Source organism: Ranitomeya variabilis, chromosome 2 (genome assembly GCF_051348905.1).
Source record: "Ranitomeya variabilis isolate aRanVar5 chromosome 2, aRanVar5.hap1, whole genome shotgun sequence".
Lineage (NCBI taxonomy): Eukaryota > Metazoa > Chordata > Amphibia > Anura > Dendrobatidae > Ranitomeya > Ranitomeya variabilis.
The window spans coordinates 990,671,264-990,686,779 of record NC_135233.1 but is presented as its reverse complement, the minus strand read 5'-3'; the positions used below and the strand labels follow the sequence as shown (position 1 = coordinate 990,686,779).

At 41.1% G+C, this 15,516-nt stretch overlaps 1 protein-coding gene across 6 annotated transcripts in view; it reads right to left on the bottom strand.

Annotated features, from left to right (window-relative positions):
* Positions 1 to 11,665: 11,665 nt before the first annotated feature.
* Positions 11,666 to 15,516, bottom strand: part of KIF1A (kinesin family member 1A) — a 235,892-nt gene continuing 232,041 nt past the window's right edge. For all 6 annotated transcript variants that reach the window (XM_077291029.1, XM_077291030.1, XM_077291031.1 and 3 more), the window contains 2 exons: positions 15,146 to 15,264; positions 11,666 to 14,303 (listed from right to left, as the gene is read on the bottom strand). In XM_077291029.1, coding sequence (XP_077147144.1) covers positions 14,261 to 14,303; positions 15,146 to 15,264 — 162 coding nt within the window. In that variant the 3' untranslated portion in view covers positions 11,666 to 14,260. The remainder of the gene's footprint in view (positions 14,304 to 15,145; positions 15,265 to 15,516) is intronic.

Here is a 15,516-nt window from a genome sequence, read left to right as displayed (position 1 = left end):
GAGTTATGTCACACAAAATAGTTAATAAATAATATTTTCCACATGTCTATATGACAGAAAATAACCAAAAGTGACATCATTCTAAAAACTGCAACCCTCATGGTGCTCAAAACCACATTCAAGAAGTTTTTAACCCTCTAGGTTCTTCATAGGAATTAATGGAATGTGGAAGGAAAAAATAAATATTTTACTTTTTTTTTAAAAAAATTTTTACTTTAGACCCCAATTTTTTTTATTTTCACAAGAGTAACAGGAGAAATTGGACCCCAAAATTTGTTGTTCAATTTCTCCTGAGCAAGCCGATATCCTATATGTGTTAGAAAACTACTGTTTGGGTGCACGGAAAAGCTTGGAAGAGAAGGAATGCCATTTTACTTTTCGAATGCAAAATTAACTGGAATAATTGGCAGATGCCATGTCGCATTTGGAGAGCCCCTGATGTGCCTAAACAGTGTAAACCCCCCACAAGTGACCCCATTTTGGAAACTAGACCCCTAAAGAAACTTATCTAGATTTGTGGTGAGCACCTTAAACCCCCAGGTCCTTCACAAAAGTTTATAACGTTGAGCCATGAAAATAAAAAAAAAATCACATTTTTCGCACAAAAATGTTCTTTTAGCCCTTTTTTTTTTTTTTGCAAGGGTAACAGGAGAACGTGGACCCCAAAATTTGTTGTGCAATTTATCCTGAGTATGCTGATACCTCATATTTGGGGGAAAATTACTATTTGGGTGCAGGGCTCAAAAGGGAAGGAGTGCCATTTGACTTTTGGAGGTCAAAATTGGCTGAAATCATTAACGGACGCCATGTTGCATTTGGAGAGCCCCTGATGTTCCTAAACAGTGGAAACCCCCCACAATTGACCCCATTTTGGAAAGTAGACCACTCAAGGAATGGTGCTTCACAGAAGTTTAGAAAGTAAAGCTATGAAAATAAAAAAAAATCACATTTTTCCCACAAATTTTTTTTCTAGCAGCAATATTTTTATTTTCACAAGGGTAAGGCTAGTTTCACACTAGCGTTTACCTGATCTGCGGCGGGCTGCGGACTTCCTCCGTGAAGACCGCCCCCCGCTGCACCTCCGCCGCTAGCTCCGCCTACTTCTGCATGCGGCCTGTGTACCTATATTTAACATTAGGTACGCAGGTCCTGCCGCAGTATGCGGATGGTGCCGCATGCGGTGTTTTGACGCTGCAGATAAAAAAAAAAAATGCTACAGGCTGCGTCCTACGCTGGTAGCTGCAGCGTCAAAACGCCGCATGCGGCAGCCTCCGCATACTGCGGCACGACCTGCGTACCTAATGTTAAATATAGGTACACAGGCCGCATGCTGGCCGCATGCAGAAGTAGGCGGAGCTAGCGGCGGAGGGCGGGGCTTCACGGAGGAAGTCCGCAGCCCTCCGCAGCTTGCTCCATACGCAAGTGTGAAACCGGCCTAACAAGATAAACTGGACCCCAAAATTTGTTGTGCAATATTGATACACCATATGTTGAATACTACTCTTGAGACAGTGCAAAGCTAAGAAGGGAAGGAGTGCCATATTGGAGTTCAGATTTTGCTGGACTGGTTTGAGGGTGCCATGTCACATTGGCAGAGCCTCTGAGGTGTCAGAACTGCAGAACCCCCATAAGTGATCCGATTTTACAAACTACACCTCTCAATAAACTTCTCTGGGGGGTGCAGTGATCATATTGACACCACAGGTGTGTAACAGAATTTTATACCATTGGGTAGTGAAGAAGAAATACTGTATATACTCGAATGTAAGCCGAGATTTTCAGCCCATTTTTTTGGGCTGAAAGTCCCCCTCTCGGCTTATACTTGAGTCATACCCAGGGGTCAGCAGGGGAGGGGGAGCGGGGGCTGTCTAATTATACTCACCTGCTCCTGGCGCGGTCCCTGCAGGTCCCTGGCTTCCTGGTGCCCCAGCTTCTTCCTGTACTGAGCGGTCACATGGTACCGCTCATTACAGTAATGAATATGCGGCTCCACCTCCCATATGGGTGGAGCCGCATATTCATTACTTTAATGAGCGATAACGGTGACCGCTCAGTACAGGAAGAAGTGTGGCGCCGGGAACCAGGGACCTGCAGGGACCGCGCCGGGAGCAGGTGAGTATAATGGGGAGGAGAGCGCAGCGCTGCGTGATATTCATCTGCTCCACGTTCTGAGCGCTGCTCCGTCTTCAGCATCTTCTGCAGTGACGCTCAGGTCAGAGGGCACGGTGAGGTGGTTAGTGCGCGCCCTCTGTCTGAACGTCAGTGCAGAAGACGCTGAAGATGGAGCGGCGCCGGACCGAAGTCAGGTGAATATTGAAAGTGCCAGGGGCCTGAGCGACGGAGAGGTGAGTATGTGATTTTTTTTTTAATGCAGCAACAGCAAATGGGGCAAGTGTCTCTATGGAGCATCTTATGGGGCCATAACATTTGTGCAGCACTATATGGGGCAAGTGTCTGTATGGGGCCATAACGTTTGCGCAGCACTACACTGTGTTCCAAATTATTATGCAAATTGGATTTAAGTGTCTTAAAGATTTAATTGTTTTGTTTTTCAAATAAACTCGTGGATGGTATTGTGTCTCAGGGCTCAATGAATCACTGAAATCAATCTTAAACACATGTGATAATTAGTTTTCCAGGTGATTCTAATTAAAGGAAAACTACTCAAAAATGATGTTCCACATTATTATGCAGGTCACAGGTTTCAAGCAATATGGGAAATAAAAAGGATCTCTCTGCTGCTGAAAAGCGTTAAATAGTGCAATGCCTTGGATAAGGTATGAAAAAATTAGATATTTCACGAAAACTTAAGAGTGATCATCATACTCTGATGAGATTTGTGACTGAAACAGAGAACAGACAGAGTTCATGCAAATAAAGGCATAATGAGGAAGTTTTCTGGCAGACAAATTCATTGGATTAAGAGAGCAGCTGCCAAAATACCATTACAAAGCAGCAAACAGTTATTTGAAGCTGCTGGTGCCTCTGGTGTACCTCAAGGTGTAGGATCCTTCAAAGGCTTGCTGTGGTGCATAAACCTACTATTCGGCCACTCCAAAACAGTGTTCACAAGAAATGGTTGCAGTGGGCCCACACATACATGAAGACTAATTTTCAAACAGTCTTGTTTACTGATGAGTGTCGAGCAACTCTGGACGGTCCAGATGGATGGAGTAGTGGATGGTTGGTGGATGGCCACCATGTCCCAACAAGGCTGCGACGTCAGCAAGGAGGTGGAGGAGTCATGTTTTGGGCTGGAATCATGGGGAACCAGCTGGTAGGGCCCTTTAAGGTTCCTGAAGGTGTGAAAATGACCTCAGCAAAGTAAATAGAGTTTCTGACTGACAACTTTCTTCCATGGTCTAAAAAGCAGAAACGTGCCTTCAGAAACAAAATCATCTTCATGCATGACAATGAATACCTCTGAGTAATTGGCTGCTATGGGCATAAAAGGAGATAAACTCATGGTGTGGCCACCATATTCCCCTGACCTCAACCCTATAGAGAACCTTTGGAGTATCATCAAGCAAAAGATCTATGAGGGTGGGAGGCAGTTCACATCAAAACAGCAGCTCTGGGAGGCTATTCTGACTTCATGCAAAGAAATACAAGCAGAAACTCTCCATAAACTCACAAGTTCAATAGATGCAAGAATTGTGAGGGTGATATCAATGAAGGGCTCCTATGTTAACATGTAACTTGGCCTGTTAGGATGTTTTGGAGTTAAATAGCTTTTTTGTTCAGTGAATGTGACCTCCTAATGCTGCAAATTCCACAAATGAGCATTTTCAGTTCTTTAAAACATACCAAATGTTTAGAAATACTACTGTGCCTAATAATTTGGAATAGTGCATTTTGAGTTTTTATTCATTTTGGAGATTATAGTGTTATCATTGGGAGGTTTCTTCAATAAAATTCGATGTATACTCTAACGGGTGATGACTTTTATTAGGCTGACTGTCATTTGCACTGACCATTTAGGAAAATCCGAGAAAAATGTCATTTGCATAATAATTTGGAACATAGTGTATATGGGGCAAGTGTCTGTATGGGGCCATAACATTTGTGCAGCACTATATGGGGCAAGTGTCTGTATGGGGCCATAATGTTTGTGCAGCACTATATGGGGCAAGTGTCTGTATGGGGCCATAATGTTTGTGCAGCACTATATGGGGCAAGTGTTTGTATGGAGCATCTCATGGTGCCATAACGTTTGTGCAGCACTATATGGGGCAAGTGTCTGTATGGGGCCATAACATTTGTGCAGCACTATATGGGGCAAGTGTCTGTATGGGGCCATAACGTTTGTGCAGCATTATATGGGGCAAGTGTCTGTATGGAGCATCTTATGGGGCCATAATCAAGGTTTGTGCAGCACTATATGGGGCAAATATCTTTATGGAGCATCTTATGGGGCCATAATTAACGTTTGTGGAGCATTATATGGGGCAAGTGTCTGTATGGAGCATTTTATGGGGCCATAATCAAGGTTTCTGCAGCACTATATGGGGCAAATATCTTTATGGAGCATCTTATGGGGCCATAATCAACATTTGTGCATTATATTGGGCAAATGTGTCTATGGAGCATCTTATGGGGCCATTATTAACCTTTATGCAGGATTATATGGGGCATATTTTAATATGGAGCATCTTTTGGGGCCATCATAATCTTTATGGAGCATTATATGGGGCTCCTGATTCAATATGGATATTCAAAAACACTTAGCCTACTGATGTCTCAATTAATTTAACTTTTATTGGTATCTGTTTTTACTTTTGACATTTATCGGTAGCTGCTTCATTTCCCACCCTAGGCCTATACTCGAGTCATTAAGTTTTCCCAGTTTTTTGTGGCAAACTTAGGGGGGTTGGCTTATACTCAGGTCGGCTTATACTCGAGTATATACGGTAATTACATTTTTACCACCAAAATTTTGTTTTAGCCACAGATTTTACATTTTCACCAGGGACAATGGGTAAAAATGGCACCGAAATTTGTCCCACAATTTCCGCTGAATGTAGAAATACCTCATATGTGGCTGTACAGTACTTCTTAGCCATACGGAGAGACTCTGGAGGAACAGCACGCTATTTGTCTCCTGAAGCGCAGATTTACCTAGAACAGTTTGCGGACTCCATATATAGAACCCCTAAGTGCTAAAAGAGCACAATCCCCCCTCAAGTGACCCCATTTTGGAAATAAATTCCCAAAGGGGCGTAATCTGCAGGTGTAATGACGATTTTCACTCCATAAGTGCTTTCCAGAAACAAGCAGCAGTGGATGTTGCTGAGTGAAAATTGCAAACTGCCATTCTAGTGACCAGTATGTTATAGTTCCCAGTACATTGTAGTGCCCAACTCATGCTTCTGGAGACATGCACACGTAAATTAGGTGGGCTCTCATACTACACATTTCAATGCTAGGAACAGTGTCGGACTGGGGTGATAAGGGCCCACCAATAACATTGACTTTGGGGGGGCCCACTTTTCACCTGCATGCAAATATTATACTACCTTCGTTCACAAATTTACCTATATCTCTATATAATAATAAACTGGGTAGCGTGGTTAATGAATGATGAGAAGCTGCTATTTTCTGTACAGAGTGAATCAAGTGAATTATGCCAAGTACTGCCCATACAGTGGGGTTGGGGGCCCAGATCTACACAGGGGCCCCACCGGGGGATTCCTCTGTTACCCTGTGGGCCAGTCCGAGCCTGGCTAGGAATGTTTTTTGTGGCACCTGTGAGACCTGTTCATTATGATCAATCCATTCTCCAGGGAAAACGCTACTGCCCAAGGTGCCTGGTGGTGAGTTAATTTCCTATCTATGATAAAAATAAACCTGAATGCTTTGGAAATTTGAGTGTGCAAGAGTAGCTTGGAAGAGATAGCAGAACGAGTGTTTAGCATTTGCGTCATGATGGCAAAATTGGAACCAAAGTTAGATCACCATTCATGGTGCACCTTCTCAGGTAATCCACAGACATGGGTCAAAACAATTTTCAATCAGTCAAAGAAGCTGGATGGCACACAACGTCGTAAAGATGGGAATTGGAACAGAAAACTATGCAAATATTAACAATGAAAAGCTATTTGGAAATTAATTTCTACTGATATAGCAGAAAGCCACTGTGGCTTTTATGAGGTCACTTCGGGCATTCGCTACATTCGCGCTACATGCTAACCTAAGGCTTTAGACATTATCTGCTGTCTAGTTTCTTTGACTGATTGGAAATTGTTATGACCCATGTGAGGATGAGGATTTATTCGGATTGCTATATGGGAAGGATTTTTTCTTTTTAACATGGAGTAATTGGCATTTGCCTTCTAGTGGTTTTTTTGTCATCTGGATCACTGTAAGGTTAGAGGTTAGACCTAAATGGTCACTGTACTTTTCAGAAAGTTATTTCACTCCCCAAAATATGACTCCAAAGTGGAAGCCACTGGGTGTATCCCTTCTGTCTAACGTGCCCTATCCTGCCTGTTGTCAAGTATAATCCATCTCTAGTTGCAGAACCAATGCATACAGACATAACAGAGAGTCAGACTTTCAGGGCAGGCAAGTGATTGGACAATACTTTTCTGAGAAATGGGTTAAAGGAAGTTCCTCCACCTTTAGTACTGACAGAATGCTGCTGAATAGAAAATGACCAATCAAAAAGTATGAAAGGAAAGTTACAGAACAAGAGAACGAGGACAATCCTGGGACAATATTAGACTGGTATGTGCACCAAAAGCAGTTTTAACCTGTTGTGGAGGATGAGGATGCTTCTCTACAGGTTTTGTGTAAAAGGACAAATACGTTTTAATTGACATCTTTTTTAAACTTATCAGTTATAAAACTAAAGTACAAAAAAAGACAAAAAATCATGAATTGCATAACTGTCACGTTTATTAATGCATTATTTATTTCAGAGCCTGGCAACCCTAGATTTGTAATCCTTTCCTGATCAGAAACAATTTATGGTAAAATTCCTAGTAGAACGTTCTGAAAGTGAAAGGATTAGAAAAATCAAAAAGCCCCAATTTGTACAATCTTGCACCCCAAGCATTACACATCATAGTTACAAGACAGATAACAAGGCCAGTGGTGGTTACTACAGTGACAGGGCTGAGAGAAATGTACAAGACTACGAGGGGCTATTACACATAGAAAGCCCAAGAGGGGGAAAAAAAGACTTTGGAGAAAACTTTTTAAAACTTTTTGTTCAAATATTTATTTTTCATACTTTGAATGATCTATATCCATGAATTATACGATTTTTAAAGTATTATTTGGCCCAAAACACATTAAGTTCCAGTGGTTACAGTACCATCTAGCGTAGCAGTACTAACACAATGAGGCACTCGGGGGTGCAGTTATGTTACACAGTTCTTACTGTCCTATAACATATACATATTTCTCATATACTGAGAGCTGACAGGTTATTTAATGGTGCTCACTGTTAGACACTTTACACTGTTTATTGTGATGTATTCTATACATAGTGACCACCCATGCACTGTACAGTGATTAAAAACAAATGAGCGTGTGAAAGGCAAATCCTACCAGAATACATACAGTTCTCGGCGACTCCGCTCTCCCCCATTGCCGCATACAGAAGGGGATATAGTGGCAGCACACAGACAGGATGTTTTCGGTACTAAATGCTACTCGGTCAACCCCTTCTAAATCCCAATGTCCCCCCAAGTGAAATAATATTACTTTTACTCCCCTCCGATGCTGGTGCCATTCCAGAGGTGTCGGCACCGGCTCTCCCGGGGATCCCGTGACATTGTTATGTCAAGCAATCCCGGTGGCTAGTCAGCTCTCCTTCAGACAAATCAAGACATCTGGAGGAAGTGAGAGCTGGGGCTGCTCACTCACTTCTTCCAGATGTCAATTACGTCCATAGGAGAGGAGAGTGAAGCCAGTACTGATTGGCCACAAGGATTGCGATCCCTGGGAGAGCCAGTGTAGACACAGCTGGAATGGTAGAGGCACTAGAGGTGAGTATAAGTGTTATTATTCTATTGGGACAAAACATAGGGATTCAGAAGGAGTTGTCCGAGTAGTAGACTACCCCTTTAATTCTAGCGAATTTAAAGGGAACCTGTCAGAATGATTCTCCTAACCTAATTATCACTGTATAGGTCATAAAACAATACAAATGATTCTGGTTTTGTAATAATCCGATGCGCCATCGCTGAGAAATCAAGCTTTGAAGCCACATGCAGAATAGCCTGGAAGTGCATTGGGGTGTGTCGATGCACACGGAATACATGGACACGCCCCTCCCAATGCACTTCCAGGTTAATTTGCAGTTCATTTTAAAGCTTGATTATTCAGCACCAACACATCAGATTACTATAAAACAATTATTATTTTTTATTACTGTTATATAGGCTATGCAGCCGTACCATTAGTTTCATTAGTAAAATTGTCCTGACAGATTCCCTTTAATAGTCTCTTAAAGGGAACCTGTCACCTGAATTTGGCTGGACCAGTTTTGGGTCATATGGGCGGGGTTTTCGGGTGTTTGATCACCCTTTCCTTTCCCGCTGGCTGCATGCTGGCCGCAATATTGGATTGAAGTTCATTCTCTGTCCTCCGGAGTACACGCCTGCACAAGGCAATATTGCCAGCGGGTAAGGAAAGGGTGAATCAAACACCCGAAAACCCCGCCCATATGACCCAAAACTGGTCCCGCCAAATTCAGGTGACAGGTTCCCTTTAACTGCCATAAAATAATTAATGTCTATGCACCACAAGGTTGAATACACTTTAATATTATAACAGTAATTAGCATATTAAAATTCTGGCAGATAGCAGCCATTACATCTCTGACTTTGTGCTGTGACTACTGATCTCAGAATGAACTCAATGCATTGCAATGTACTATGAGAAAGATATCGTATAAATCCATGATGTGGATATTGCTAGACACATTGCTTTTATCATCCACGAACGTTTTGTCATTTTCATAGCTAGGTTTTTAGATACGGTAAGTTGTAGACATTAAATAGCTGACAGGTTTTCTATAAACATTTTTTATTCCATTATTTCCTGGGGTAGTCCTCAAAAATCAGAAAAATGAGTCTGTATTTTATTAGGGATCTATTGACTTTTGATCAAATGAAGGTGGAAAATATATTTCTCAGATAATAGAAAGAACTGATACTTGGCAATAACAACACTCTACAAAATTCTGTTTATATTTTTCTTTTTTAAAGAGAACCTGCCGCCTCTCATGACATGTCAGTTTTAATAAAAAGTTGTTTTCTCCATAAGACAACAATTCTGAAGGATGTATTCTCGGGACTCTGTGATGTGCAATTCCTCTGTTATTTCCATTAGAAATGTTTAAATAAATTGACATCTGGGAGTTCCCATTTCCCATGACTGACCAATCAGTGCTGACAGTGTCAGGCACACCTCTTAGTGTTAGAATGTGCAAGGTCACCCCCCCAACTGGTAACACCTTCGGTGAGAATGTAGTACTTCAAGGGATACCGATTGAATGACAACATCAATCCTTTCCACATTTTTCGCTGTATCACAGCATCTGATTCATTAAAATGATATTGCCAAGGATAACATGATACAATGTATATAGAAAATAGTGATGAGCGAGCATGCTCAGATAAGGTGTTATCCGAGCACGCTCGTGTGAGTATTTCCGTTATACTCGAAAAAAATGCTCGAGTCCCCTCGGCTCCATGTCTCGCGGCTGTTTGATAGCCGTAACACATGCAGGGATTACCTGTTGTTGGGCGATCCCTGCACATGTTCCAGCTGTCAAACAGCCGAGAGACATGGAGTCGCGGGGACTCGAGCATTTTTTTCAAGAACGCTGAAAATACTCGATTAAGACACGAGCATGCTCGGATAACCCCTAGTATGCTCGCTCATCACTAATAGAAAACACAGTTCTGTAATCAGTAAAATACATATTTAAATAATTAATTTTCTAGATGGAAGGTGGAGCGACCTAAGATCTTTGAAGAGACCTGCAATGTCTCCTGTGCAATAATTGTAGTACTGATTATTTTTATAAATTGAATATCCATCTGAATCATTTGTAGAAATGTCATGGCTTTCCTGGATATCCGGTTATAGAATGGAGAGGATTTCTAATAAGAAGTCAATTGGGAATTTGCTTGCTTTTTACAAGCACTTTGCAATTTTCTCTATTTATGATCGTGAGAAAATCTCTTTTAACTGATATCCCAATTATTCACAGGAAGATTTTAATGCAAAATGTAATGTATACTGTGTGAGAATGTATGCAATAGTTAATACCCCCCCCAAAAAGAAAAAAAAAAAACATTCTATCATATAGTCATAAGGTCCACCATACTGTACTGACACGGTGTAATAAATAACATTTACAGAACATGTAAACTATGACATGTATGAAACACGTGTCACATACAACGTTATATTATACATTGCCAGTCATATACACAATATAACATAACCGCTCATTTCAATTTATTTTCTGTACGTTTCATTTGTTCCATTTAAGGCATATTAACAAGCGCAAATGTATCAGCTACAACTGTGAATGAGGCGTTCCACAGTAGGTAGAAAAGCCAGAAATCAACATACTATATAGATAGGGAACCGGAACTTATTAAGAGACTGAAGGTAGTGATTGGAAAGTATTGTTGTTCTGTACTGATATACAATAAAAATAAAACGTGAATATACACAATTGGGTTATAATCCAATCACGAGCTATACTGCATATATACATTCTTCCACTACTGTGCAATATGTAGCGATATAGTCATGTGCAACAGTATTAAATGAGAATGAAGGATAATATAAGACCTCCTTCAGACCCGGCCAAGATGTTGTACATCTTAATATGTGTTAGGTTTCGAAGGTTCTATTTCACGGTCCGTACAAGGAACACAGGTCTCCTGACGTGAACGTATATATAGCCTATATGGCTGTAAGTTCGGGTCAGGAGACCCACAGTCATGCCCAGCATTACCTCTGAAATACGGGCATCGATCAACGAAATCGCAAGTCAATCGTTTACTTCCACTTACACAAAGCCATCATCGGCAGGATGGTCAGACACATGACCATCAGTGAAACCATTCATCTCTATAAAGTTTCATCTTAGTCGGCAGCACATCTCTTGTTTATATTAGAATATGTGCTGCAGACAACGATAATCTTTATGTTCACATAGAAGATACGATCAAGTGATTGTCATTTGATCGGTGGACATGTTTATACTGCTCAGTGGTAGGAAACGACTATTCATACGGCCAATTATTGCCCCATGTAAATGGACCTTTATACAGATGGGGGACCTTTGGATACTTATAGGTATTGGGTATTAAGGTGGTTCCCAATACTTCGGCTGCCCCTATCCTGTACCTGGCCAAAGCAATTACTGTAGATGTGTTACCATTCTTTACCACTATTGCTTCATGTCATATCAAGTTTACAATCTTAAGGCAACAAGATAGAGAAGATTCAGATAAAATGTTCTTTATGTGATAAGAGCCCATTCTAATGCCTATGTGTGTCAAGGAGCAGCATTAATAATTGGTGAATATGGATCCTGCCTACTTATTCAATCACCCAAATCATATGATTCCAGTATTCTGATCTACTGGTGATGCCGGTGTCACCGCAAAGAATAAGGAAGCTGACAAACTGGAATGGTAAATGTTAAACCGGTCAGTTTTCACATTCATTTATTTTTCAGATAAACTTCTATCGAAACATGTACAGTGATGTCTTAGTAATCCCTTGCTGGCCCGACAGATCTGACTGCTGATAGCATACTCTAACCATGACAGCGTACACAGTTCTGTATTCTACAAGGCAGGCTCCCACCGATCATCGACATGACATTAACAGAATATACAAGACGGTCATTGTTCGAAAGCAACGTGATTCTCACCCAAGCAGCAAAGCAAAAGTGCACTTGGCCATTCTTCAGGGTACATTTTAGGACGATTCTTCGTTGTTCTGGAAGACTGCACTTCACACAAACGCGGCAAGGGTTTTATAAACTTCATGAGATTGTTACATGTGATTCAATGAAAACGGTAATTACTTCAATACTGACAACTTAACTACATCAGTGGATGGGTGCACTATAAAGGTAGACCATGTAGCTGCTATGGGGGCCATGTTTCCCTTATATTAATAGATGGTGAGAACCCATAGAGGAATCCCATCACCACCTGCCCTAAAATCATTGAAATAATTTGAGGATTATGGAAATAAGATGATGGCAAACAAGCACCAAGTCCTTGTATACCAAGTGCAAACCAGCACCAAATAAGACCCAATTTGTGTATAGGGCCTACTCCTACTTTGACATAGTGAATACTTTCTTTCTGCATTAGGTAGCAGTTATGGAGAATATTAATACGGTTGCTTACCTCTCAATATAGTGATTGGTGTGGGTTCTGGCAAGATCTCATGCATCTTGGCCTGTATCATCTATAGGTTTGCCGGCCTAAGACATACAGTTGTCCATGTTTGAGATGATCGGACTTAGTGGTCTCTAAAGCTGGTTGACCCTGAGACTATATCAAGTCCTCTCAGCTAATACAATGGCATCCCAAAAAAGCATGACATATACCAAAGCGAACATCCAAGCCAGATTGAGAGAGCTCACAATCATCGCCTTGCCAAAGGTCCTAATTTGGTACTCTCCAGTTTCTACTGGTTGATGTATATTGTGCGTTCTTTTTGTTTCTCACTTTGTACTATTAATCAATACATATGGGCAGACATCAGGGGAAGCAGAGTGCTATATACACTGCCCTCACATGTAAGAGCACAGGCGGTTAGTGGCTATAAGACACGGCTTCTTATGAATTTATACTTAAAGTGCATAAGAATGGGGAAACCCTTGTAAATTAACTCTGGTTTTTACCTTTCTTTGGCTTAAATTACCTATCTTTGGATTGCATTAGGATATTGGTGCGTTCTATTTTCCGGGTCATCATCATGAGATTAAAATGTGAAAATACATAGACTGTAATAATAGATTATTGGAAATGTAATTATCTAAGCAAAATGTTTACTTAACTTTAGGTAGTGGTTGTCTTTTCTGAAAATCACTGACATAACCATGCATGAATATCACCTGTAGGACACTAGGCTTGTAACAATTTACAATAAAATCCAAGAATATACTGGAACTCCATCTTTTTTGCGCCAAAGGATAACAGCTTCTATAATAAGCCCCTTAATTTACATTAATTATAAATGTAAGTTTAGTACATACATACAGCAAATGCATAATTATTTTCTAGTACGACATAGCATTGTAATTATCCTAGCCAGCAAGGTTCTAGTATCATCTCATCATGGAGCCAAACATTCTAAATGTTCTACTTCTTGTGCCTCTTGTGTTCTACCGGATTTATTTGTTAGGTTAACCCTGTAAGCTTGCTTCCTCACATATCCACATAGGAAACCGATAAGCTGCAACATGTCCCTAAAAGTCTTGAAGGGTGGAAATGAGGATTTTTTGTGTTGGGTGGGAATATATACAATGCAGCGGGCAGACACGCACATATATGTATAATTCACCTACAGCCAGGATATGAGATGATTAGGCAAGGTGAATTTTCATGAGTAAGGAGCTTATCAATACTTATTTAATTACTACTAGGAAACCATCCTGTGTTTAGTCATAGACTCATGAATATTTAGTCTAGAAATGACTGAGCTTTGCCGAGTGTAGGTGATGAAGGGTGCTGTTTGGGCATACTTTAAGTGGGCCCCTAATTACTTCCCATGATGGTAATTTCTTTAGAACATTGCATTGCCATTATCATAGAAGCTAGCTCCAATGGTAGAACTCTGCTCGTTAATCGTTTGCTAATCTTGCTCTTATGTATCATCAGTGTCATCACATTAAAGCTGGTTTAGAGCCTACAAAGTCTTGACTATTGAAATTGAAACCAGACATTGCCTAAGAGCTTTCTGAATATAGACATTGGACCACATTGCTGCCCGCCCATGGTATAGGTAAGAGACAGGAAAAATAGAGAGTGCAGCACATCAAGATTCCCTACACTGAATCGGATGGAGGCACCTTGAGATTCCCCAGATGTTTTTATGGTAGACCTCCCGGGATGACAAGAGCTGCAGATCCTCAGTGGGAGCAGAAATGAGCATGAGCAGGGAGTATACAGGATAGGAGTTGGTGTAATGTGTAGGCATGGAGGGGAATTATTAAATGACTTAACAAGTTGATAAAAATAAGGAAGAGTGCAGGTTCCCATTAAATTCTCATTTGGGCTGTTCTGCGTCGAGACAGTTTGGACCTAAGAGAGGAGCAGAGAAACAAAGAAAAAGAAAGAAAGAACTTAGAAATGTGTTGGAAAGTCTACACTGAAGGCATAGCAGAATCACACATCAGAAAATAGGCTTCCCAAAAGAGACGCTTAAAAAGGTTGTCCCTTCATGTGACTGCAGACTTGTGAGTCCTCACAGTGTGTGCACTGTGCGATATACGGATTCTCCAGCTCCGGGAGCTGGCAGTCAGGTGACCTCCGGACACATGCTGACTAGAAGTGCTGTTCTCCTCGCTCACTACATTTGCACTGAGCGAGGCCCCAACCGTCTAGTCGGCACATGACCTCATGAATGCAAATCACATACTTGCGGTCATGCGCCCGCTGCTCCCAGCACTGAAGAATCCTCACAGCGCGCAGTGCACACAATGTGAGGATTCACAAGTCTGCAGTCACATAGAGAGATTTCAAACTTATACCCTAAGGCCAGACAACCCCTTTAAATCATTTCTACTAGGAAATAAGGGAATCAACTTAATCTATATCTACTTCATTACTTCCACATCTGTATCCAGGTCATCACACATAAATCCAATCAGTACGGGGGCCAAATGACAAAATATCTTGTGAGTTACTAATCAGCTGTAAAATGTATATTATGCAAAAAATATCTTATTTTAAAACTTCCATTTTATCACAGATGAAGTAGATTTTTTTTTATAAATATTGAAATGTGTTTGGTTGTGCAAAATCGTGTCCAGTCTGGGCCTCAAATTCTTAAAGATCTATGTAAAAATGTTCAGAAATGATCATCTCCACCCCTGCAAGGTAATGGCCCGTCCTTCCACTTGTAATCCATCACATAGCCTCACCGAATGGAGCCAGCCAGAAGAGGGTTAAAGGCGTAGAGCCAGTCATGCATGTCTTTATCATTGCTGGCCTGCAGCAGGATGCCGCGGTGTTGTGTGCATACAGCAAAGGTATTGGGGGTCTGCAAAAGAAACACACGGATTGTAATCAGCATGTCAGTATATTCAGTGTACACTGGATGTAGCGGTAAGGCCCCATTCAGGATGCGATTTTTCACCTACATATTCTGTCCCTGATTATCATAGATATAACATGTACCCAGTAAAGTCTATGGTGCTGTTCACATGTCCATGGTTTTTTAAAGAGAAAGATTTTCCTGCTCCAAAGTTCATTGATTTCTTTGAGGTTTGGGTTGAGATTCAAGTTCTGGTAT